Genomic DNA, 23,841 nt, shown 5'->3' with positions numbered 1-23,841 from the left:
CGTAAAGCCCGAGAATTTTTTTTTTGCTGCAGCTTCAGTACTTGTTTTCAGCGAATACGCCTGAAAACCCCTGGGTTTGTTGTTATTACAACATATTGCGGTCAGGCTGAGAACACTAAGCGGGTTCACGCAAAGAAATCACAATAAAGCGGATGTCTACACAGTGGCAGAAAACATGAGCATTTTAACACGTGCACGATAAATACAAATATACAGAAATAGACCACAGTGATCGCAAAAGCATCAGCACACAATTAGTGACGAAAAACAATGTGCGCACAGAAAGCACGAGCCCTAGCACATGTGCAGGATTTATGCTAACGTACATAACTGCAAAACATTGGATATGGATGAAAACATCAGAATGCAAGTTTCAACAAATAAATGTCTACGCATAAAAAAAGGAAATATACTATGCGCTGAAAATGCTCACATTTGTTTTATTTTGGGGACCACTGATGAATCTCTCCTGCTTGGCTGACGTTTTAGCAAACAAGCATGGCCCATTTCATGAGGTTCACGTTACGCCTGCAACGTCTGAGGGTGTTTTCGTTCACGCGGCAATTAAATTTACACACTTTTGACTATCTAAGCGTGTGTGCTGGTCTCGGTTCCAGTGCACAAAGGAGAAAACCACAGCTGATAAACACACCAGTGCAACATCTGCAAGAGGTGCTGTGGGAAATCCTACTAGACGCGCCTGTTTCGGAGTGCGTAAATAGGCTACCTATCCTCTCATAACTTGAGAAGGGAATGGTCATGTCAAAAGGCTATTCCCACGGCATTCACCACATGACAAGCAGATCAAGAAGGAGTGGGATAGCAAAGAGAAATATTATCACTTCAGACTGTCACACAAGGCTGAGCCGCTTATTAGAAAAAAAAATGGCCCGTGCTCGTTAACACATACAGGAACTCGAAAATACTCGGGAAACACACGCAGCTAGGTCCACGTACAACTCAAAAGCGAGAACACCGAAGTGTGATATGTTACGGTCACACAGCAGAAAGAAAAACGCTGAGCTTGAAAGTATGTGTACCTGCCATCGTCGGGGAACCTGTGGAAACAGATGCCTTCACCGGTGTCAGAGCTCCTGCGGCACCATACAGCACCATAGCGACTGCCCACCATAATTGCAATTTGATTACATCGGTGAATTAAAAAACCTTCATGCGTATTTTACACAACATTAACAATAGAATTTGCAAGAAAACGGGGAGCATCAAACCAGCTGCCAACCATCGGACGATAACTGCGCACATGCTGCGCGTTATCTGCAGCACGCGAAGCGCAGCGGCGCACTTTTTGCGCTTCGTCACTAGTCACAGCGGCGGACCGCTTTCTCGTTACCGCGCGCTGGCCGTCAGCGGTAAGCGACAAGGCAGAGATAGTCAGCGCTGCCATGGCGATGCCCAGTATTCAACGGCGGTCACATTGGCAAATATGCCAATTCACGGCTGCCGCTGTACCTCTACCTTGCGGAACGTCTGCTGTACATGGACACACCACCGATACACTACTTAACCTCAAAAATAAAAACGGCACGCAAACTTTCGTAATATTCAAGAACACATGGCGAAGTTTATTAACCACGGTTATATTTATTATTCCATCATTCGTATCAAGACATAACCCACATTAGGCTACATTTGATCTTCCCTAACATGGCATACATACGTGCCAGTCATTAAATATACAAAATTACCCCTAGTGGAGTGAAGCAAGCATTCAGGTGCCTGATAGTAGGGGTGGGACAGCCGGGTGTTGCCGACCACCAGAGACGTTTTTGCAAATTTCTACGTTTTCATTAATGAGCGTGTGTGTAGCAGAGCCAGCGCCATTTTGATATGGTCACGAGTATGGGAATGTCGCTCTGGCGCGGGCAACGAAATTACGCCGATTGGATGAAGACGACAGCGTTGCTGTGGGGCTCAGCCAAGAGCTGCCGTGTTGACCGACCCAACTCTACCTAGAGTTTACCACACTACTAAGCCTTCGCATTACGATGGAGGCGAAACGTCAGAGACACTTGCGCATGCGCTAGTGCACGGCAAAAAAACCCAATATGGTGAAAATTTTGGGAGCCTTCCACTACAGCGGCTATGTTTTGGCTCGTAAGACCTCAGAAACTTGTACGCCTGTCGCTCGGCAAATTTAATGCCATTCACAGCGAACGTCACTCTCTCTCAACTTCAACCTACCGCTTCAATAACACTTAAACTCATGTTGCCCTACAATGCTGCTCACACTGCAGTGTTGCAGCTAATAAAGTAAAGTAATAATTTCTAGGGTTTTACGTTCCAAAACCACGATGTCATTATAGGGGACACCGTAGTTGAGGGCTCTGGCAATTTCGACCACCTGGAGGTCTTCAGTGTGTACCTTTAGAGTATACATGGACCTGCAGATTTTCGCCTTCATCTAACTGCGGTCTCCTCAGACGCTATTAAGTCACGACTTTCGGGTCAGCTGGCGAACACCATAAGCATTGGACCACGGCTTACAAAGTTTGCACCGCAGCTTACAAAGTCGTGGCCGAACGTGTCACCGGGACCGAAAATCTCGAGCCAAAACGTTTGAATCGAGAAATCCAGGGTGGAAGCCAGTGGCAGTCCATGTTTGCAATAACTAAACAACAAATTTACTCCTCACAAGAGCGTGCAAGAAATTTAAACATTACATTCAGTTACGCATGAAAAAGAACTTTTATGCGGAAATGATAGCTGTATTTCTCTTAAATATAGCTTTTATTACGGCGCCTCTGGCGGATTTTTTGGCGTCCCAGAGGGCAGATTTCAACGGAGCCAGTATGGTTTTTTTTTAGCTGCGACGGGGTCGATTTTTTCGCCCCCCTTCGGCAATGGCTGGAACTTGAGACTTTCCGAGGCCTGATGTGGCTAGCAGCGAACGGAAGCCGCGTTGTGAGCCATGCATTAGGCGAATCTGGGGATCACATGTTTTGCGCGGTCTGTGGTGTGTTAACCGAGGTATTCCCAGTTCCGCGAAGGTTTTTCAGGTCTCCTAGAGACAATGGGTGAGCACAAGTATTTGGGTCTATTATTTAAGCAGGTATTCATTTTACGTGAGTACATGAGTAAACTCTGAATGCCTGAGTGGACTGATATAAGCGCAGTGTGGCTAGACTAATTCGTAATCACGACAGCCTAACTGCTGCGGGAAAATACGTTTAATGAAAGGCTTGAATGCGTGTTGGTTAGCCTACACAGTTTGTTGATCTTTTACTGATAAATGTAGTTCCTTCCTGTTCATGTAAATGCATGTAGTCAGTTTAAACCTTTGTGGGCCTTTACTTATAATACTGTCAGTGAAATACATGTGATGGACTCACTGATGCTTTAAGAAATCGTTTAACAGGGAATGTCGCTGGAGCCAACGTTTCGACAAGCGGACTTTTCTTCTTCGTGAAGGCAATGCTGCTGCTCTGACGAAGACAAGTCAACTTGCCGAAACATTGCCTCCAGCGACATTTCCAGTTCAACGATTTCTCATCTCTTCACGCCTTCATCTTCCCCTGAACTTCTTTTTTGTTTGGTACTCAAGTTCTGTAAGAAAAATGTGTGCACCGTCATAACCGACGGGATAGAGTCAAGAACCAGGTGGGCAGCTCGTGACTGTTATTAATTTTCACATTGGTTCCAATATTCTCGGTTCAATGTTTGCTCATTATGTGCATATTTCAGTTGTCAATTAAAGCTGCTTTTTCAGATTGACACTTCCACGCTACCTGTATGTCTCTTTTTTAATACGAAACGAGCGACTAACAAAGAAAAAAACGTATTTAAATTTTACTTTTGTTGATCGAGCTTTGTTTTATTGAGAAATCGGTCGGCTTTAGTTTATCTACTTTTCAACACATGAGCAAATTAAAACATAGGTAACTAAATTTAATGAATGGCCGCGTCGCCTAAGCGGCCAGCGGGCCTGCAAAAGAGCACGAACACATTCCGCTTGCATGCGAAGTGGGAAAGGAGAGCTTCCGCGGCAACCCTCCTCCTGTGGGATTCGCCCCATTTCCCTCTATTTGAGGACCTCACCAGTGACTTTATGAAAGAAATGGTTTGTTTGTGAATTATATTAGTTGGATACCCGGCAGCCGCCAATAGTGGAAGCGGCGCTGCCGCAGCGTATCAGCATGCGAGAGCGCGTCCCATGGGAGGTATAGGGAGTTTCCACCCCCTGCTATAACACCGTTCGCTAAAGGCTGACATCAAAAGTCGAAAACTACTTAAGGTGGCGGTCCCACTCCGGCGAACCCCCCTCCGCATTTTACGCATTGTTTGCGGATGCACTGTGCTCGCTGCGCTTGACAAATAAATATTAATTGTAATAATTCAGAAAGCTTATGATCTCCGCTTTCTAATGACACCTGGTGTTAATGCCTGTTCGGAAGCGTTACCTAATAGCAATGAAAATAGTGTGAGCAACAAAAGGCATTTTCGTTGTACAAGCCGCCGTTGTACTGCCAGTACGGCGAAACTGTTCAACATAACAAGACCAAATTTACCGTGCCTTTAGAAGAAGTGCTGTTTAAGGTTTTTATGAAGAGATATTAGCCATAAAATAATTAGTAATTTATTTACGCTCCAATGAAAATGGGCAAAATATTAAAAGTTTTTGTGAGAATATCTTTTTTACTTTTCAAAGCAGAACGATAATATTTAGTAGCTACGTAGACTACATTACACTTATTTTGCATGCGAAGTTGCTTTGTGGTCTGACGAAAACTTGATGAATTATTATTGTGTCAATGCGGCAGTTTATGGCTGTACTTGGTCACGCATTACCGATGAAGCGACAAAACTATACAAGCTGATACTGTGAACTTCTACATAATGAAGAAGCAAGGCCCTTTCTATGATTCTATGAAGAGAAAATTCCTTTATCTTTATTAGGGAACCTGCAAGACAGCAGTGAATTTACGTAATTGTCGGGCTGACCAGTCCCGTAGAAACTCGCTTTTTTTTTCTTTTAGACGCTAATTGCCAACGAGTATTGCACATTAGTAGATGCATATTGTGTCTTTTATCTACTTGTGCTCACTAACTTGACCACTCAGTGCTTCAAACAAATATTTTCAATGAATCATAAGTCTCACAGGCGTTTTTTGGTGGTAGCTCCATCTATGAAATGAAACATCAAGTTGCTTTATGCGAGTTCAAGCGTTCGCCAAAAGTGGCGCAATTAAACATAATAAAACGGGTAGAACAGGCATGAATTATATCTCCAGGCCTCATAGTTTGCTTCACTAGCTAAGTCTAGTCGCCGCGCGTAACAAACGCCAACCGTAAAAGGAGGAGGGCTTAGTGATAAACCCTTTCCACTCGCCCCACGTCAGCAGGTGGGGCGGTCTCATCAAGCGGCAAATGGTTTCGGTATGCAGGAAGATTGCGCGTTCGTCACGCGTTCTTAGAACCAGTGTTCCCCGGCACGTCTTTAGTAATGTGCATCTCTCTGTGGTTCAGCTGCTCGTGTTTTGCGCGTTCCTTTGAGTGTTTTCGTGCCTGTGAGGTTCGAAATTGTGAAAGGAAGGACGCTGACATGCCGTGTGAATGATACGTATGTAGCGCCGCTTCAAAGGGGACACGATGGTGAACGTATGAAAGCTTGTCATTGCCGGAATTTTCAAAGTATGCCTGTCGAGCACTGTGCCGACAACTTCCACTGACCAGTAGTGGTAAGTTGTACCCAATCAGGTAATTACATCCTAGTTGCAACGATGCGACAGAAGCGAGACTTTGTTGAAGATGTAGAACGTTCTAGTCAACGTGGCAGAATATTCAATGTACGGGACCCTGGAAAAGTTATATTGTGCTTTGTGAAAAGACGCACTCACTTCGGATACTGTCTTTGCCACTAATGAGCGCTACGGTGTCAGGAAACAGTTCGACTGAGGAGGACTACTCTACCTAGTGATAACGCTGTTGGGCACTGCTACTTTGTCGTAAAGCGGCTTGCTGCGTAGCCAGAACTACTACTAATGATCGGAATAACTAGTTCGTAGCAAAGTACAAGGCGGACAGTGCAATGTCTGGTCAACGAAGAATAACCTGACTTAGACGCACGTGAGATTGGCCACATGAACAAAACAGTGCCGATACATATGCTACTGACGAACATTTTGTTGAAAAACTTTTGCGGCAACCTAAATGGAAAACTTGTCGATGGTGCCTGTAAGTCAAAATAAAGGAAAACCACAGCTTTCCACAACAAATAAGTGTATTCATGCTTTTATAGAACAAGCATAAATAAAAACTGGATTCTGTAAAAGCCTACATGACCGGTCATTTAAGCCCCCAAGGCGACCCTGTCCAGCTCTGACCCAGTGCAGCAACAAGCCCTGGTCGACCGTCGTGCCCGGGCGGCGGCAAGAGCCAATGGTCTTCCGGACTAGGAGGCCCACCCCCAATAGCGACTTATTTCTACCAATAAATGTTGTATTCTCTCCCTCCCAAGGGGGGGGGGGGCGCCCAGCCCCCTCGTGTGCACGCCTACGCTGGCCGATGTACCTATACTCAGTTTCATAAAATATATGCAACGCTGTGGAAGCTGTACAAGAAGTTCAGTCAGCAGTATGTGTGACTATGCGCGTCTTGCGCCTGGCTTTCATCGTTGTAAACGCTCGTGCGAGACGACCACGAACGCGCCTGCACAGCGTCGCGAAAGGTTACAAATGAGAACAAAGAGACGAAAATAACGGGGTGTCTTGCCCTCCAACGCACAAACCATCTTGGTTTATTACTGTTCCCAAGAGAAAAAAAATCATGACTCACATGGAAAAATCATTGTCTTCTTCCTCACGCAAACGCATTCATTGTCAGACGTCTCGCTGGCAGAAGCATGTGTTCTAGGAGGTTCTAACTCCGGTAATTAGTGGTATTCATGTGTTCAACTGATCATCAAGATGTACTTTATTTTGGTAACCGTTTATTGCAGTTTGAGAGGATGAAATTTCGCAGATAACTCTCGAATTATAATTTGCTGAAATCTGTCTGTCCATTTTTTCCTCCTCCAATTGTAATAAGCAAAAGCACGCCCCCCCCCCCCCCCCCACACACACACACACAAAAGACATGCGCTCGCGCGATGCTATAAAAGTCACTGGCACGGTCGCTAAAATGAACCAAAATGATTGTTTTAGGAGCGGCCGTGCACTTCCACTGAAACGCTGCGAAGCGTTTCATTGATGTTTTGTTCAATACTATTTCACTGAGGCACATTATATTATGTGAGTGAGTGCGTTAGTGAGAGCGTAGCGCGTGCGTGTGGGTGAGAGCGTGTGTGTGTGCGTGTGTGAGTGCACGCTGTTGTACGCACCAGTGTGCGTGTGTGTGCGTGTTTTTTTTTTCTTTTATTCTCAAGCGATTGTATTTAGACGCTGCGCTGTCCTTTCTCAAGGCCTGCAATAGGAAGCGAGCGTTTGTCCTTACAAACTGGGGCACTTATCGTCATGTCATTGAAACGACGCCAACAGTTGGCCCCGATTGTAGGTGAAAGACGCCGTCCGCGTTTGTGCTCCTTGCTTTTTGTTGGCCGATTTCCGTCACCTAGCGCGACATATAACATATAAAACACGCGCGAGGCGACGCTGACCATACTTGCGCGCGCAATTTTCTCGCTTTCTGCAAACGTGGATGAGTGGCGTCGTCTGTTGTCGTTTTTCGAACTATTGGCAAGATGGTGGTAGTGGAACCACCACCTTAACAAGCAGGCGTATCACTGTCGTAGCCGAAACACAATCTACTCGGCCTAAAAACTTGTTAGTGCCATGAGACTGTTTGGCGTAGCGCACACCCACAAGGACAAAGAAGGACACACACACACACAGCGCTAACTTTCAACTAATGGTTTTATTTTTGATCACACGTGTCCTTTTTATACAGCAAACAGGCGATCGATAAAACCAAGAAAACATGTATTAGTACAGCATTGACCGCGTGCACGTCATCACTGATCACATCTGCACCCACCTTCTTCAAAGCGACATTTCAAGATACCTCTTTTCTTTATCGGACAAACCTAAAGAAGGCGCACTCACGCATTTTTCTTTCACTTTTTCAATTTCAAATGCCTCGATTATTTCCCGGGTTGTTTTGTCTCGAGCCCTATATAGAATACGAGTGTTCGCAAACTCTGGAACGCAACCACACCTTTGGCAGTGAATGCCCAGGTGGCCAGACACAGCTTTGTTGACATTATACGAGTGTTCTCTGAGTCTCTGGTTTACACACCTTCCGGTTTGGCCAATATAGACGCGTTCACACGTGAGAGGAATAGAATACACTACTCTTTCACTGCAATTTACAAACTTTTCGCGGTGCTTGATTGTGCACTCGCGCTTCTCTTTGCTGTCCGCATTAACCTTTTTGCACATCCTTTGCAGACGTTCGGGAGCGGAAAAAACTACGTCCGCACCGGACTTTCTCGCTATCCTGCGCAAATTATGCGATATGGCGTGCATGTAGGGCACCACCGCAACCTTGGTTGCCTTAGTGGCGGCTGTCTGATTACTGGTGTTCGCTCTTTCTTTTTTTCTGATATTTTCGGCGACGGCGGTTAACAGGCGCAGGGGATAGCCAGAATCAATTAAACGTTTAGCCTGGGCCCACAAGCTCGCTTCAAGCTTGTGCCGGCACGATTTCATCAGTGAACTCTGAAAACATGAACTTATAACAGCACGCTTTACCAACTTTGAGTGCGCAGATGTAAACGAAAGTACAGGCTTATTTCCTCGCGGTTCATAACCCCAACACACACCTGTTGACGAAAAATACAACCCGAGGTCTAAAAATCTTATGAAGTTGTCTTTTGGTACTTCATGCGTCAAGGCCAGAGGAGATAACTCAGTCGTGAACATGTTAAGCGTTCCTGAAACGACCGCGTCAAAACTGTTAGGTTCATTATTACAAACGATTAGGTAGTCATCTACATATCTAAAAACAGCAACAACATCCGTGTGCTTTACACGTGCGTCGAGAACTTGGTTACGCTTTGCTAAAAACAGATCACTCAAATATGGAGCGATGCAGGAACCTATACAAATGCCATTTCTTTGTTTCACAATGTTTCCATCCCACGTCGCATATGTCGAGTTTAGATAAAAGGAAAGAAGTTCTAAAAACTGTTCACACGACACCCCGGCAGCATTTTGGAATTGAATAGCTCCTAGTCTGTCGATACCCTCGGACACACACGCCACCAAATCGGTCTGAGGAAGGCTGTAATAAAGATCCTTAACGTCGATGGAAAATGCCAAAAGGTTTGCGCTTTGCTTGTCTTTGAAAAAATCTAACACTTGTTCCGATTTGTTTACCAAAAATGGGTCGTTAAGGGGTATCAACTTCAAGTACTTTTGTAAAAACACTGCTAAGCACTTCTGCCAGGATTCATTCTCGGAGATGATCACTCGGAATGGGCAAGCAAGTTTATGCGTTTTGGCACTGAAGAAGATTTCTAGTTCCGTTTTTTTCTTCTTCTCCATCAACTTGGCAATGCCATCAAGACTAAAACTCTTGCATAGCTTTTTAGCGGCCGACCGCACTTTTTCCAAAGAAACATCACTGTGAATATCAAAAACAGAACCAATGGCATCCGACGCTTTCTCCTGATACATAGATTTAGGCATCACCGCAAAACCGCCGTCTTTATCGGCCGGTAACAATGCAAGCGAGTTGTCCTTCAAGTACTTCACTGTCCCCGATACGGAAAACTTCCCGCGCGGAGGGCGGCCACGCATCAGTACGTCGACGCCTTCGGATACACACCTGTCAACGTCGTCTTCAGGGACCTGTTTCGACACCTGCCGAACCATCCCCAAAAGTTCCGGGCCGGACTTGCGTGGCTCGACGGCGAACTTCGGTCCACACTTCAGCACCTGCTGCACCTTCTCTGGTAAGGTCACGTCACCCACAAGGTGAAGAGGGTTCGATGGAACAGCTGACTTCTTCTGTACTTGTAGCCTTAGCCCCGGTAGGACTTGCTGCCAAAGGAATTCTGTCGTTCGGTCAGCCAGTCTTGAATATTCTCGCCCGTCCTTGCAAGTTGCTCGTGGCCCCAGCAGTAGTCTCAGCTGATCTCTGTACAAGCGAGTTTGCCTTTGCCACTCGGATCGCATAACTTTGCAAATCCGAACACCGTGGTTGAGAGAGGGTAAGCAGTAGCCGAATAGTGCCATCACTTCAGGGGGTAACACTTTGCGCCGTATGCAGAAACCAAGCGTCCGGGCTCTACAGCACCGACCCATGGTTGTGGTACAGCACCGACCCATGCCGCATCGTCCCGCTGATCGCGATTGCGGCCTGCAGAGCCCGGACGCTTGGTTTCTGCATACGGCGCAAAGTGTTACCCCCTGAAGTGATGGCACTATTCGGCTACTGCTTACCCTCTCTCAACCACGGTGTTCGGATTTGCAAAGTTATGCGATCCGAGTGGCAAAGGCAAACTCGCTTGTACAGAGATCAGCTGAGACTACTGCTGGGGCCACGAGCAACTTGCAAGGACGGGCGAGAATATTCAAGACTGGCTGACCGAACGACAGAATTCCTTTGGCAGCAAGTCCTACCGGGGCTAAGGCTACAAGTACAGAAGAAGTCAGCTGTTCCATCGAACCCTCTTCACCTTGTGGGTGACGTGACCTTACCAGAGAAGGTGCAGCAGGTGCTGAAGTGTGGACCGAAGTTCGCCGTCGAGCCACGCAAGTCCGGCCCGGAACTTTTGGGGATGGTTCGGCAGGTGTCGAAACAGGTCCCTGAAGACGACGTTGACAGGTGTGTATCCGAAGGTGTCGACGTACTGATGCGTGGCCGCCCTCCGCGCGGGAAGTTTTCCGTATCGGGGACAGTGAAGTACTTGAAGGACAACTCGCTTGCATTGTTACCGGCCGATAAAGACGGCGGTTTTGCGGTGATGCCTAAATCTATGTATCAGGAGAAAGCGTCGGATGCCATTGGTTCTGTTTTTGATATTCACAGTGATGTTTCTTTGGAAAAAGTGCGGTCGGCCGCTAAAAAGCTATGCAAGAGTTTTAGTCTTGATGGCATTGCCAAGTTGATGGAGAAGAAGAAAAAAACGGAACTAGAAATCTTCTTCAGTGCCAAAACGCATAAACTTGCTTGCCCATTCCGAGTGATCATCTCCGAGAATGAATCCTGGCAGAAGTGCTTAGCAGTGTTTTTACAAAAGTACTTGAAGTTGATACCCCTTAACGACCCATTTTTGGTAAACAAATCGGAACAAGTGTTAGATTTTTTCAAAGACAAGCAAAGCGCAAACCTTTTGGCATTTTCCATCGACGTTAAGGATCTTTATTACAGCCTTCCTCAGACCGATTTGGTGGCGTGTGTGTCCGAGGGTATCGACAGACTAGGAGCTATTCAATTCCAAAATGCTGCCGGGGTGTCGTGTGAACAGTTTTTAGAACTTCTTTCCTTTTATCTAAACTCGACATATGCGACGTGGGATGGAAACATTGTGAAACAAAGAAATGGCATTTGTATAGGTTCCTGCATCGCTCCATATTTGAGTGATCTGTTTTTAGCAAAGCGTAACCAAGTTCTCGACGCACGTGTAAAGCACACGGATGTTGTTGCTGTTTTTAGATATGTAGATGACTACTTAATCGTTTGTAATAATGAACCTAACAGTTTTGACGCGGTCGTTTCAGGAACGCTTAACATGTTCACGACTGAGTTATCTCCTCTGGCCTTGACGCATGAAGTACCAAAAGACAACTTCATAAGATTTTTAGACCTCGGGTTGTATTTTTCGTCAACAGGTGTGTGTTGGGGTTATGAACCGCGAGGAAATAAGCCTGTACTTTCGTTTACATCTGCGCACTCAAAGTTGGTAAAGCGTGCTGTTATAAGTTCATGTTTTCAGAGTTCACTGATGAAATCGTGCCGGCACAAGCTTGAAGCGAGCTTGTGGGCCCAGGCTAAACGTTTAATTGATTCTGGCTATCCCCTGCGCCTGTTAACCGCCGTCGCCGAAAATATCAGAAAAAAAGAAAGAGCGAACACCAGTAATCAGACAGCCGCCACTAAGGCAACCAAGGTTGCGGTGGTGCCCTACATGCACGCCATATCGCATAATTTGCGCAGGATAGCGAGAAAGTCCGGTGCGGACGTAGTTTTTTCCGCCCCCGAACGTCTGCAAAGGATGTGCAAAAAGGTTAATGCGGACAGCAAAGAGAAGCGCGAGTGCACAATCAAGCACCGCGAAAAGTTTGTAAATTGCAGTGAAAGAGTAGTGTATTCTATTCCTCTCACGTGTGAACGCGTCTATATTGGCCAAACCGGAAGGTGTGTAAACCAGAGACTCAGAGAACACTCGTATAATGTCAACAAAGCTGTGTCTGGCCACCTGGGCATTCACTGCCAAAGGTGTGGTTGCGTTCCAGAGTTTGCGAACACTCGTATTCTATATAGGGCTCGAGACAAAACAACCCGGGAAATAATCGAGGCATTTGAAATTGAAAAAGTGAAAGAAAAATGCGTGAGTGCGCCTTCTTTAGGTTTGTCCGATAAAGAAAAGAGGTATCTTGAAATGTCGCTTTGAAGAAGGTGGGTGCAGATGTGATCAGTGATGACGTGCACGCGGTCAATGCTGTACTAATACATGTTTTCTTGGTTTTATCGATCGCCTGTTTGCTGTATAAAAAGGACACGTGTGATCAAAAATAAAACCATTAGTTGAAAGTTAGCGCTGTGTGTGTGTGTGTCCTTCTTTGTCCTTGTGGGTGTGCGCTACGCCAAACAGTCTCATGGATCATAACCAACTAGCCCAACAAAGCGCCTTGTTAGTGCCAATACAAATTTTCTTCTCACATCCTGCATCCTAAGTGTGAATGCCATTGTAAGCGCAGCAAAACTTTTTGCAATGCTTGAATATTCTGTCTCAAATCATGCTACTTGAAAGACGGACAATGCTCGATGAGTGTATATCTAGGATAGGCATATATGCGTTCGTGTAGAAAAAGAAGTCGTTAAGGGAGACGTCTAGAGACGTTTAGTTTGTGAGAGATCTAACTGCTTTCGTTTATTCCGATACCGCAGGCGTGTCAGGGAGCCGCGTGGATTGCAGTGTTCGTAGCGGGAGCCACTGTGCTGTTTTGCACCAAACAGTGGGGCGACGGGGACCACCTGCCGCCGCCGTGGATGTCAGCCGCCTACGCATCTTGCCACCGCCTCGTGTGGGCAATCTGCATCGCATGGCTCGTGTTCGCCTGTATCTCCGACCGTGGAGGTGTGGTCCTATAACTGTCATTCAATAATGGCGGCATGAAATGACGTCTCATTTAATCTTTGGTGGGTGACCAGTCGAAAGCCCCTCAGAATCGCTCGCTGAACGAACACGTTGTTTAAGCGTCACCGTTCACTGTAAAAAAAATGGCGTCTTTTGACTCTTCTTTGGAGAGTCCTGGGACGCTCTCCTAAAAAGATTCACCGTGACTCTATAAAGAGAGTTCTACATGGGAAAGCACATGTGCAGCAAAGAAGAGTCGACGGACAGCTTTTTTTTCTTCTCCCGCGTTGCGTATACTGCTGACACATATCAACACAACGATAGTCCACTGCAACGCAGGAGTAAGTAGCAGCTGCACTCACAGCCATCGATGTCCATCCCACAGACTCTCCATCTACTTACATTTGCATATTTTGTTACGTCAAGCACTTATCGTGTGTTTCAGATGATTCATTTTCCCATGCAGACATACGTTCGCGTGGCTGTTCGAAAGCTTGAACGTCCTGGGAAATTTCATCAGAGATTCTGACATCACTGCTTAGCCAAATGTAACGTTTTAGGTAGGAACAAGCAAATTTTAGTTTTCAATATGCATGGTATTTACATAAGCAGAGACAAAATACTTACGGTTCGAAATGAAACCAGCTGGCACGGCTCTCGTACATAAACAATTGGCAAGCGCGCTGCGGATTTTCGGGTGGAGCTTGTAGGTATTGCACGCGGGATACTTTTTGTATTTTTGTTTATTACCGGCTTGTTACGCGTGTGACCACCGCTTGGCGCAAGCCATGCCGCGGTTTGGGGCACAAGTTCGCCCAATTTTTTCTCTTTAACATCCCGGTTGCAGTTTGTCGCCGTCATGGCCGCGTGACAGTATTCTTAGCTTGTAACCGACTGTTGTCTTAGCCGAGTTGTTGGGAATCAGCGGCCGTCTTTTCGACGGTCATCATTTCCACGCCATAAAAGAGGACTGATAAATGAAATCGAGAGTTGGACGGAAACCCGTCTGGTCGCGATTATCAAGGAGAGGAAGTACAAAAAGTCAGATGTCTGGTCGTAGAGGAAGACGAGATTTGATTCGACCTGGTTGCCCTGTTTACTTCCATTCCCACTGATCTCGCCGTTGAGTTGTGTGCTGCTGCTCGGCACGCTGATCCGCAATTAGCGGAAAGATCGCCTTTTGATGTCCCCGATTTGAGAAAGCTACTCAGTGTTTTCCTGGCCGACACCTACTTCTGTTTTGAGAAGGTCACCTGCAAGCAAGTTCACCTATGGGTTCCTCGGTCTCGGTTACCGCGGCGAATCTGACAATGGAATGGCTGGAAAATAGGGCTCTCGCTTCTTTCAGCCCTTGTCCAAAATTTTCCTTCATTACGTTGATGATTGCTTTTGTGTCATCCAGCGATCTGCTTTGGAAGCATTCACAGCACATGTAAACAATCAAGCGAGATCCATTCAGTTCACCGTAGAATTGGAAACTGACCAGAGGCTACCGTACTCGGACGTTCTCGTTAAAAGGAACGATAAGGTGCTATCTTTCCGCGTTTGTAGGAAAGGCATGCATACTGGCAGGTACTTCAGGTCTGTCCATCCTGACGACTTATGAGCCTAAAAATGAGGCAACGACTCATTGTTAGGCCGTGCGAATCGCATTTGCACGAATCTGGAAGACTGGACTGCTGATGTGAAGACAGTTCGGGAGGACCTTTCAACGTGCGGTTACCACCAGCGCTCATTAATGCGATGGAACATCGTTTGTCTGCTCCCTCCCAGCCTGGCAGTGTCAGACAGAAGAAACGCGCTCCTGTTCCTTACGTGCCTGGGATAAGTGAGACCTTATCACGCGTGTTGCGTAGCTACGACGTTGAAGTTTCCCACGTGCCTGTACGCAAGTTAAGGCAAGCACTTGTAAGTGGAAAGGACAAGCTACCGAAGGAAGCCTTTCCTGGTGTTGTGTACAAGATCCCCTGTGCGGATTGCGAAAGTGTTTATATGGGAGAGACCGGCAACTTCAGACAGCGCCTGCGCCAGCATCAGAACGATGGGGAAAAGAAGAAAGTGGTGTCTTATGCACTGGCGGAACCTGCAGCTATGACTGATCACACCATTTACTGGATAAATGCGAGTAATATCGGGAGGGAAAGAAAGTGGAAATCACGCGTGTATATCGAGTCGCTCGAGATACAATCTACAAGGCGAACACTGAATCGCAATGATGAAACCTTCCGTCGTCCTACGCGCAGTGCTTGCGTCACGTGCTGAAACATATTGCTGCTTGGCTAGCACATCAGTTGTTAGAGCGTACAGAATAGGACAAAGAAGAGGACTGGCCTGTCCGCGCTGTGCGTGCTGTCCTCCATCTTGATCGATGCTGTACGCATCAGTGTAAATACACTTGTAAATAGTCACGCCTATTGTCATTTCAGGTAACATCTTTGTGGTGGAGGTGCTGGTTGTTCCCTGTACCCATCACGAAGCTCCGAAACGGCCGTATCATCGCCGGTCCGACCATGTCACAGGTTGAAGGAACATCGTCTTCGCCGCCTGCCGTGACTTCGACCTACGTAGTCCTACCTCTTGCTCGTTATCTTGGTGTGTTTTCCGGTGAGGATGGCATTGACATCGACAAATGAATCAATCTTTATGAACGGATCAGCGCCAGCTATAGGTGGGACCCGACCTCATGCTCACCAACGTGCTGTTCTACCTCGATGGCCCGCCACGGGTGTGGTTCGAGACGCACGAAGCTGAGATTACAAGCTGGGCATCTTTCAAAGAGAGGATACGCGAGCTTTTTGGCAAAACCATTGGACGGCAGATGGCTGCGCGGAATAAACTGGCAGCTCGAGCTGAGACATCTACCGAGTCGTAGGCCGCGTGCATTCACGACGTCATCGCCCTTTTCCGCCTGGTTGCCGAGCACATGTCTGAGTCCGAGCGGGTACTGCATGTGCTGAAAGGCATTGCAGGCGATGCATTCAATCTTCTAGTAAATAACAACGTTGCCACCATCGATGCAATCATCAAAGAGTGCCGGTGGTTTGAAGAAGCCAAGAGCCGCCGTATGACTCAAAGATTCACACGGCTTCCCAACAGGGCCGCAACGTCACCGTGTGAAGCTGCTCGCCAGCCGCCCACGTATGACAACGTCACGCGCTATGCTCGTCGGGCGATCGAAGCTGCCTGTCCTAATCCTATTCAATCACCGGTTTTCACAGCACACGCCTCTGACCCATCACAGCCATTGATAGCCTTCATTCAAGCTGTGGTGAGGCAGGAGTTAGCAAACCTCGGCCTTCCGTCAGCGTGTTCCCTGACTCACCCTGAAGTACGGCCCTACTCCCCACGACACGCTCGTCGATCCTCCCCTACATTGACCTTCCGCAACGCTCTGGAATTGCGAACACCCGACGACCCGCCAGTCTGGTTTTCTTGTCATCAGCCTGGGCACGTTTCTCGCTATTGCCGTCGCTGTTGGTCAAACCCACCACGCCAGACCTTCCCTACCTACATGCACCCTACGACCTCTAGACGCCCAGCCGTTGCACCCTCCTATTTCTACTCGTCGTCCAATCACGAGCCTAGCCTCTGACCAATGACGCCCGTTCGCCGCTACTCCCGTCGCCGCAACGCCGCCAATCCCGCTCTCCGCAGCCTCGACGCTTTTCCTCGCCAACCTTCTCTGGACGCTCGCGGCAGGAAACCTAGATATTGCAGCTTATGGAGGTGAAGCTGCAATACCATTGACGCCTGCAAATCCTCTACTGAAGCTTCCCACACACCACAGCCTGCTTGAAGTAAAAGTCGACAATGTTCCTGTGACTGCCCTTGTTGATACAGGCGCGCACCTGTCTGTTATGAGCGCTCCTCTACGCCGCCGTTTGCAGAAGATTATAACGCCGTCTACAATACAGGCAATACGTGTTGCCGATGGCGGTACTGTAGAAGTCATCGGAATGTGCACTGCTCGTGTCAGCTTTTCCGGTCGTCACACCGTGCTCATTTTGCCGTTCTAGCTCGTTGCCCTCATGACCTCATACTTCGCCTTCATTTCCTTTCGGCACACTCGGCCTTAATTAACTGTTCTTCTGGTACAGTCAGCCTCGATCTTCCCCTCCTCTCAGATTACTGTGAAAAGCCCGTCAGCCGCTTGAGCCCAACCACTTTTGTACGCCTGCCACCTCGAGCCGTCACGGACGTGTGTTTGTCATCGGCCCCTTCCGTTCCTCACAGCGACTACACCGTTACACTGATAAGTGAAGTACAATTGACGCGCAATGTTACTGTGCCGCATTATATCCCCACCGTAGCGGATAACTACGTGTTCCTTCCGCTCCTAAATTTTGGCCTCACCCCCCAGTGTTGCCCTACCAGATGTCGCTTGCCCAACTCACTGCCATAACAGATGACGTCAACGTTGTCGCCGTTGCTACTCCTGGCAAGCTGCATTGTCACGGTTACCCAGTTCTGACGACGCTATTTTTCGAAATATGATTGGATCAGACCTTTCGCCTGACCAAGCCGATGCCCTCTGCCATGTTTTGGCCTCATAGAGTGACATTTTCGACATCCAAGATCGTCCCTTGGGCCAGACTTAGATTGTCACTCACCGAATCAACCCTGGTGATTCTGCGCCCATTCACCGTCGACCGTGCCGCGTGTCCACGGCCAAGCGAGAAGTAATTCAAGAACTGGCCAAAATGCTTACGAAAAACGTCATCGAACCATCATCTAGCCCTTGGGCTTCCCCCGTAGTATTAGTAAAGAAGAAAGACGGCTCCTGGCGTTTCTGCATTGATTATCGGCACCTGAAAAAAATTACCAAGACAGACGTGTACCCTCTACCACGCATTTACGATGCACTCGACTGTCTCCATGGCGCCAGCTTCTTTTCACCTCTCGATCTCGTATCCGTAGGATAGGAGATCGAGAGGTGAAATTGCTGTAGACAACATCGATCGTGAGAAGACCGCCTTTGTTACCCCTGACAGCCTTTACCAATTCAAGGTCATGTCCTTCGGTCTCTGCAACGCTCCAGCAACCTTCGAGATAATGATGGACACGCTGCTTCAAGGATTTAAATGGTCGACATGCTTGTGCTACTTAGACGACGTGGTAATCTTGTGACCTACCTTTCGACCGTTCTATCAGTATTCCGATGGGCTGGCCTTCAGCTCATTTCCTCCAAGTGCCACTTCGCTCTTCGTCCAATTACTGTGTGGACGCTTCCGCTGTCCGAACTTCCCCGCTCGGCGCTCTGTCCAGGTTGTTCGCAGTTTCGTGGGCCTGTGCTCCTACTTTCGCCGGTTCGTGAAGAACTTTGCGGCGTTCGCACACCCACTCACTGACCTTCTCAAACAAGACGTCCTGTTTTGTTGGGGTCCTCTCCAAGCTGACGCCTTTCCTCAGCTATTCACCGCTTTAGCGACGCCACCTATACTTGCACATTTTGACCCCGACGCTCCTGCCTAAGTGCGTACAGACGCTTGTGGTCACGGCATTGGTGCAGTTTAGGCCCGAACTCAGCGGGGCACTGATCGTGTCATTGCGCACGCAAGTCATCTTCTTTCCAAGTCTGAACGCAGTTACTCTATAACAGAACACGGATCTCTTGCCCTTGTCTGGGTAGCTTCAAAAGTCCGTCCTTACTTGCGTGGCCGCACTTTCCATGTCGTCACAGATCATCACGCGCTTTTTTGGCTTTCTTCACTGAAGGACCCTACTGGACGCGTTGGTCGTTGGACATTGCGTCTTCAAGAGTACTCCTACTCAGTTGCCTACAAGTCTGGACGACTCCATCTGGACGCCGATTGCTTGTCCCGCTACCCTGTTGACCAACCAGACGGATCGGTCGTCGAGCCTAGCCCCAGCGTCATGTCCATGTGTCAGTTCAAATTGGTGACGAACAACGTCGTGATGCTTCCTTGTGATCACTCATTAACTGCTCGAACCTAACGGCGCATCACTCCGCATGCTCGTCCTCTTACGCACTTACTCGCACTTACGACCGTGTTCGGCGCCGCTTCTTTTGGCAAGGTCTTGCCCGGTCCGTTCGACTTTACGTGTCCTCCTGCGATAAATATCAACGTCAAAAGCGACCTGCCGCAGCCTCTGCTGGACTTCTTCAACCGATCTCCATCCCTACCGAACCTTTCTTCCATGTTGGTGTAGACCCTCTCGGTCCTTGTCCCGAGTCAAACTGTGGCAACAAGTGGGTCGCCGTCGCTGTAGACCTTGCGATCAGGTATGCCATCACTGGAGCACTCCCCAGCACTGCTACAGACGTTGCCGACTTTTTGCTCCCCGATGTCATCCGACACCATGGAGCTCCTCGCCAATTGCTCATGGATCGCGGCCGCGCATTTTTGTCACGCGTAATCGATCATATTTTGCGCTCTTCCTCAACGGAGCACAAGTTGACTACTTCCTACCATCCCCAAACAAACGGCCTCACCGAGTGCCTAAATCGCACCCTCACGGACATGCTCGCAATGTATGTTTCCTCTAACCAACATGACTGGAACCTGGCGCTACCCCACGTGACTGTCCTACAATTCATCGCGTTATGGCACTGCCGGTTATTCACCATTTTGTGTGCTCTATGGCCGTGATCCGACGTTACCCCTGGACACCCTACTTCCAGCTACTGCATCCCCACTTAGCGAGTACGCACATGACGCTATTGCTCGTGCCGACCACGCGCGTCAGATCGCCCGCTCTAGGCTGTCGGCTTCACAAGAAACCCAGAAGACCCTCTACGACAGCCGGCATGTCGACGTACGCTTCTCACTCGGTTCCCAAGGTAACCTGTGGTGCCCAATTCGTCGTGCTGGCTTATCCGAGAAGTTGTTACCTCGGTACTTGGGTCCTTACCGTATCGTCCGACAGGTAACGGACGCCACCCTTGAGATCGTTTCCGTCTCTGAGGCTAACCTGCCGGCAACCACGCCCAGTGACGTAGTGCACGTTATTAGGCTAAAACCATACTGCCCGCCTTCTGAAGACCATGTTTAAAGTGACGGCGCTTTTACCGCCGGGGGCAATGCTACATAGCTAGCACATCAAAGGTCAGAGCGAAGACGACAAAGAAGAGGACTGGCCTGTCCGCTGTGCCTGCTGTCTTCCATCTTGATCGATGCTGTACGCATCAGTGTAAATACACTTGTAAATAGTCACGACTCGTGTCATCACGACTCGTGTCATAGGAGACACTTTTTGTCGTTTGGCCTCATTGTGAACAAGGGGAAGCCGAAACGTCGTTTCTTTTAAACCTTTTTTTGGGCCGGTGTACTTCCTTTCCTTCTTCGGGGCTGATTAATAGGAAGACGCGCCACCTAAACGCTCTACATTAAGGTTTCCTGATAGATTCGGTCTATTGAAGTTCACCTAAACCACTTGCGGGAAGAGAGAACAGACACGACACATGTGGAGTTCGCCGCGGGGCATTAGATTCCGAAGCACGCTCTCTGAAAACTGCCGCCAACTCATTTAGGACACCGTCGCATGAAGGCTGATACGCTGTACGCGTAAGCATTGACCCCCCCCCCCCCTGGCATCATCTCGCCACCCCCTACTTATTTCTAAAGTGATCTGTAATTTGTAATGGCATTCCATTTCACAGATAAATTCAAGTCATAATTTATAAAGTCAGAGGTGCTAAGGCTAAGGGGTCCTAAGATTTTCCAGACATCTTCAGAATGCCCAAGGAACCGTTCAGACCAGCAGTCTTTTTACAATGGCAATCACAAAGACGACAGTAAGTACAAATCAAACATAAGACTCATTACATAACATAAAAGGCGCCTTAATTACACATATAAGCGTATATAAAACAATATTCACATAATTTTTGCAAACACGTTGTACCAACTGCTCATAAACTTTAAGAGACAGAAAAATTATACATATAAGATTTAGAGATATCAATACAAGAAAGAAATATGGCAATGTTACAGAACGCCGTTTGCCCGCTTGCGCAAATAAATGAGGATTCGTACATGTGTTGGGGTCTAGCGAAGAAGTTGCGTCAAATAAATGTCGCTAAAAGAAGTCCTAGGTGTCATTGCTGAACAAAACTCTCGAAAGTTACAGCGGTACTATGGGGCTGTCTGCCTCTTCTTTTTTTTATTTGCTGCCATACCTCTATTACAAAAAATCTAAATTTTTCCTTGCGCATGCTTTGCTGATGAAAATTAACGTGCGCGCTTAGTATGTTCTTTCTTCTCGTCACCTAACCGATATTTTCCTGTCGCAGGATTGGTGAACAGCGTGCTGTCCAGTCCCCACCTGGTCCCGCTCAGTCGGCTCTCGTATGCGGTGTACGTGCTGCACGTGCCCATCGTCTGGTTCCGTCTCTGGACAATACGAGAGCGCATTCTCATCTGGTTCCTGCCCATGGTGAGCGCTCAGCACTTGTCGCAGTTGACATTAGGCGAACACTCAATGTCGACATGTACGCTCGGAGGCACTGCCAAATCGTCCGCGCAATTTAAACATGCACAGCGGGGTGCAAGCTCGCGCAGAAGCGTCTACTTGTTGACGACGTTTTGTCTTTTAGGCGTATTTGTCTTTTAGGAAGAGAAAGCGTAATTCACGTTCGCAAGAAGAAAAGGTTATTTCTTCTTGATTGACAAAGTAGGCCTCGGTGTTTCACTACTCTCAGCCAATAGGAACAAAATGAAATTGAATATGCGGCGTCTAGCCTTTCCTCTAAAAATGAGATGAAACGTAAAGGATTGTATGAAAAATAATTGGAGCCCGAAGAAAACAAGCTGTGCGGCACTTTTAACATTTTTTCACGGGATTTCTCTTCATATCACCCCAACCCCTTGGACAGCATTAAGATACTTCAATAGTGTAAAGTGCAGTTTAATAATTATTGAACTATAACGACTACGTTCTGTTCAAATAATTACAAATTGCAGCAACGGCGTGAACTAGGTGCCCGTACATTCACGGGTCTTACGGCCAAGTGTATCGAGAGCCGACAAATTATTGCTGCATGCTGTTACTGGAATGAGGGCTTGTGTTTCCTAAGTAACTGGGCCGCACTAGTGGTGCGAAGGAAGCTGGTGGCCCTCCTCCTCACCCTCATTCGCCTTTCCCATACAAGACTCTCGTTTGCCCTCTTCCACCTTGCTATACCATACTATGCAAGGCTATGCTATGCTAGGAGCTCCTTAAGCGTATACCCACTTTATGCGGCGCATACTCGCCGAGTTTTCTGGAACGTCGGCCGAGCTTGCTGTTAAAGTGTAAACTCTTGTTAAAGTGGACACCTGTCCCCTCCGTTGCTTCTTTTCATTCATCTCCTTCCCCCCGTCTAAGAACAGAAACCTGGCGGTCATTTCCAAGCATATCTTCTTTTCTTGAGCAGCGCTCGTGTCGTCGGTTCTTCCTTTTTCTTTTGTATTCGTGTGCGTGTGTTGTTTTATGATGATGTCTTCCTTTCTATCTTGCTTCACAGTTGGTCTATCCAAGACCACAGTGCATAACAATTGCCTGCTTGTCCTGCGCAGTTCTACAACGCCATGGGTACCCTCGTTCTTTCCTTCTTCGTGGCTCTTGGAGCGTCCATCTTCATTGAGAGGCCCCTGGTGGCCGCGAAAGACCTTGCCGTGGGTCTCATCATGGGACCGCGAAACCACAAACCCTCAAATCCAGACGGACGTAGCAACAATCGAGGCGGCAGAAGCGACGTCTTAAGTGAAACGAGACGCCGGGGCCCGTCAGTTGCCAGCATCGCGAGCAAGCTCTCCGGTTGCCGAATATTCGCCAAGCAATCGCCCACTGGGACGACGACACCCGTCTTTCAGAGCGAGTCGTGTACGGTTCATCTCTGATCGCCGCGAAAGCAGCTTACCTGAACGTGCCGCGACACAAGTACAGATAGCGATGAAAACTGTGGCCCGTATCATGCACATAGGGCGTCTTTCGTTGTCAGAGCAGCGGCTTATATATGAGAAAGGAAAAAGCTTTCAGGGCCCTTCCCCAGTGGTTCGGCAAGTTATCATTGGTATCAGACGATCACAACTGGCACATGATAACAAAGAAAAAGAATACTGCGAAATGAATGTGCATTACACCGGACCAGGTTTTATCGTCGCAAACACGCAGCTAGAGCGATCACGTCTGCAAAGCGCTACAATTTTACTTTCCGCTGCAAATTCCTACACACGACTTTCCTCTTAAAGAACTCAATTTTCCCAGGCATCATCGAGGAAGCTACAGCTCTCACCTCAAGTGGCAAGTCCAACTTGCAGAGCGCAAATACCCAGCTGCCGTAAGGTGCGAAATCCATAGAGTGCAAAACCGACTGTACAACCACCAGCAATTCGCCGCACAGTAAGAATGTCACGAGGAGCGGATTTTGGCTTACCGCCTCACTTGTGAGAGTCGGTTGTCTCTTATTCTCTCTCTCTGTACTCGTTCTGTCGACCATCAGAGTTATCGAATCCCTCGCCAAACAAATCAGCGCACGTATTCTGAAAGCGAAGCAGAAGATGAAGGAGAAAACGAAGAGAGTGCGTGCCGGTTCATGGTTTTCTGTTGGCTCTGCACGGCATAACGAAAAGCTCTCG

At 47.9% G+C, this 23,841-nt stretch overlaps 1 protein-coding gene across 1 annotated transcript in view; it reads left to right on the top strand.

Moving 5' to 3' along the window:
• LOC119380095 (nose resistant to fluoxetine protein 6) overlaps positions 1-23,533 on the top strand; it is an 81,689-nt gene extending 58,156 nt beyond the window's left edge. The window contains exons 9-11 of the mRNA XM_037648994.1: positions 13,072-13,261; positions 21,516-21,658; positions 22,780-23,533. Of these exons, the coding sequence (XP_037504922.1) occupies positions 13,072-13,261; positions 21,516-21,658; positions 22,780-23,103 (657 nt within the window). The 3' untranslated portion in view covers positions 23,104-23,533. The remainder of the gene's footprint in view (positions 1-13,071; positions 13,262-21,515; positions 21,659-22,779) is intronic.
• The last annotated feature ends 308 nt before the right edge of the window (positions 23,534-23,841 follow it).

This window comes from Rhipicephalus sanguineus, chromosome 1 (genome assembly GCF_013339695.2).
Source record: "Rhipicephalus sanguineus isolate Rsan-2018 chromosome 1, BIME_Rsan_1.4, whole genome shotgun sequence".
NCBI classification, from domain to species: Eukaryota; Metazoa; Arthropoda; class Arachnida; order Ixodida; family Ixodidae; genus Rhipicephalus; species Rhipicephalus sanguineus.
Note: the sequence above shows the minus strand (reverse complement) of the source record. Positions and strands in the feature narration are given on the sequence as shown.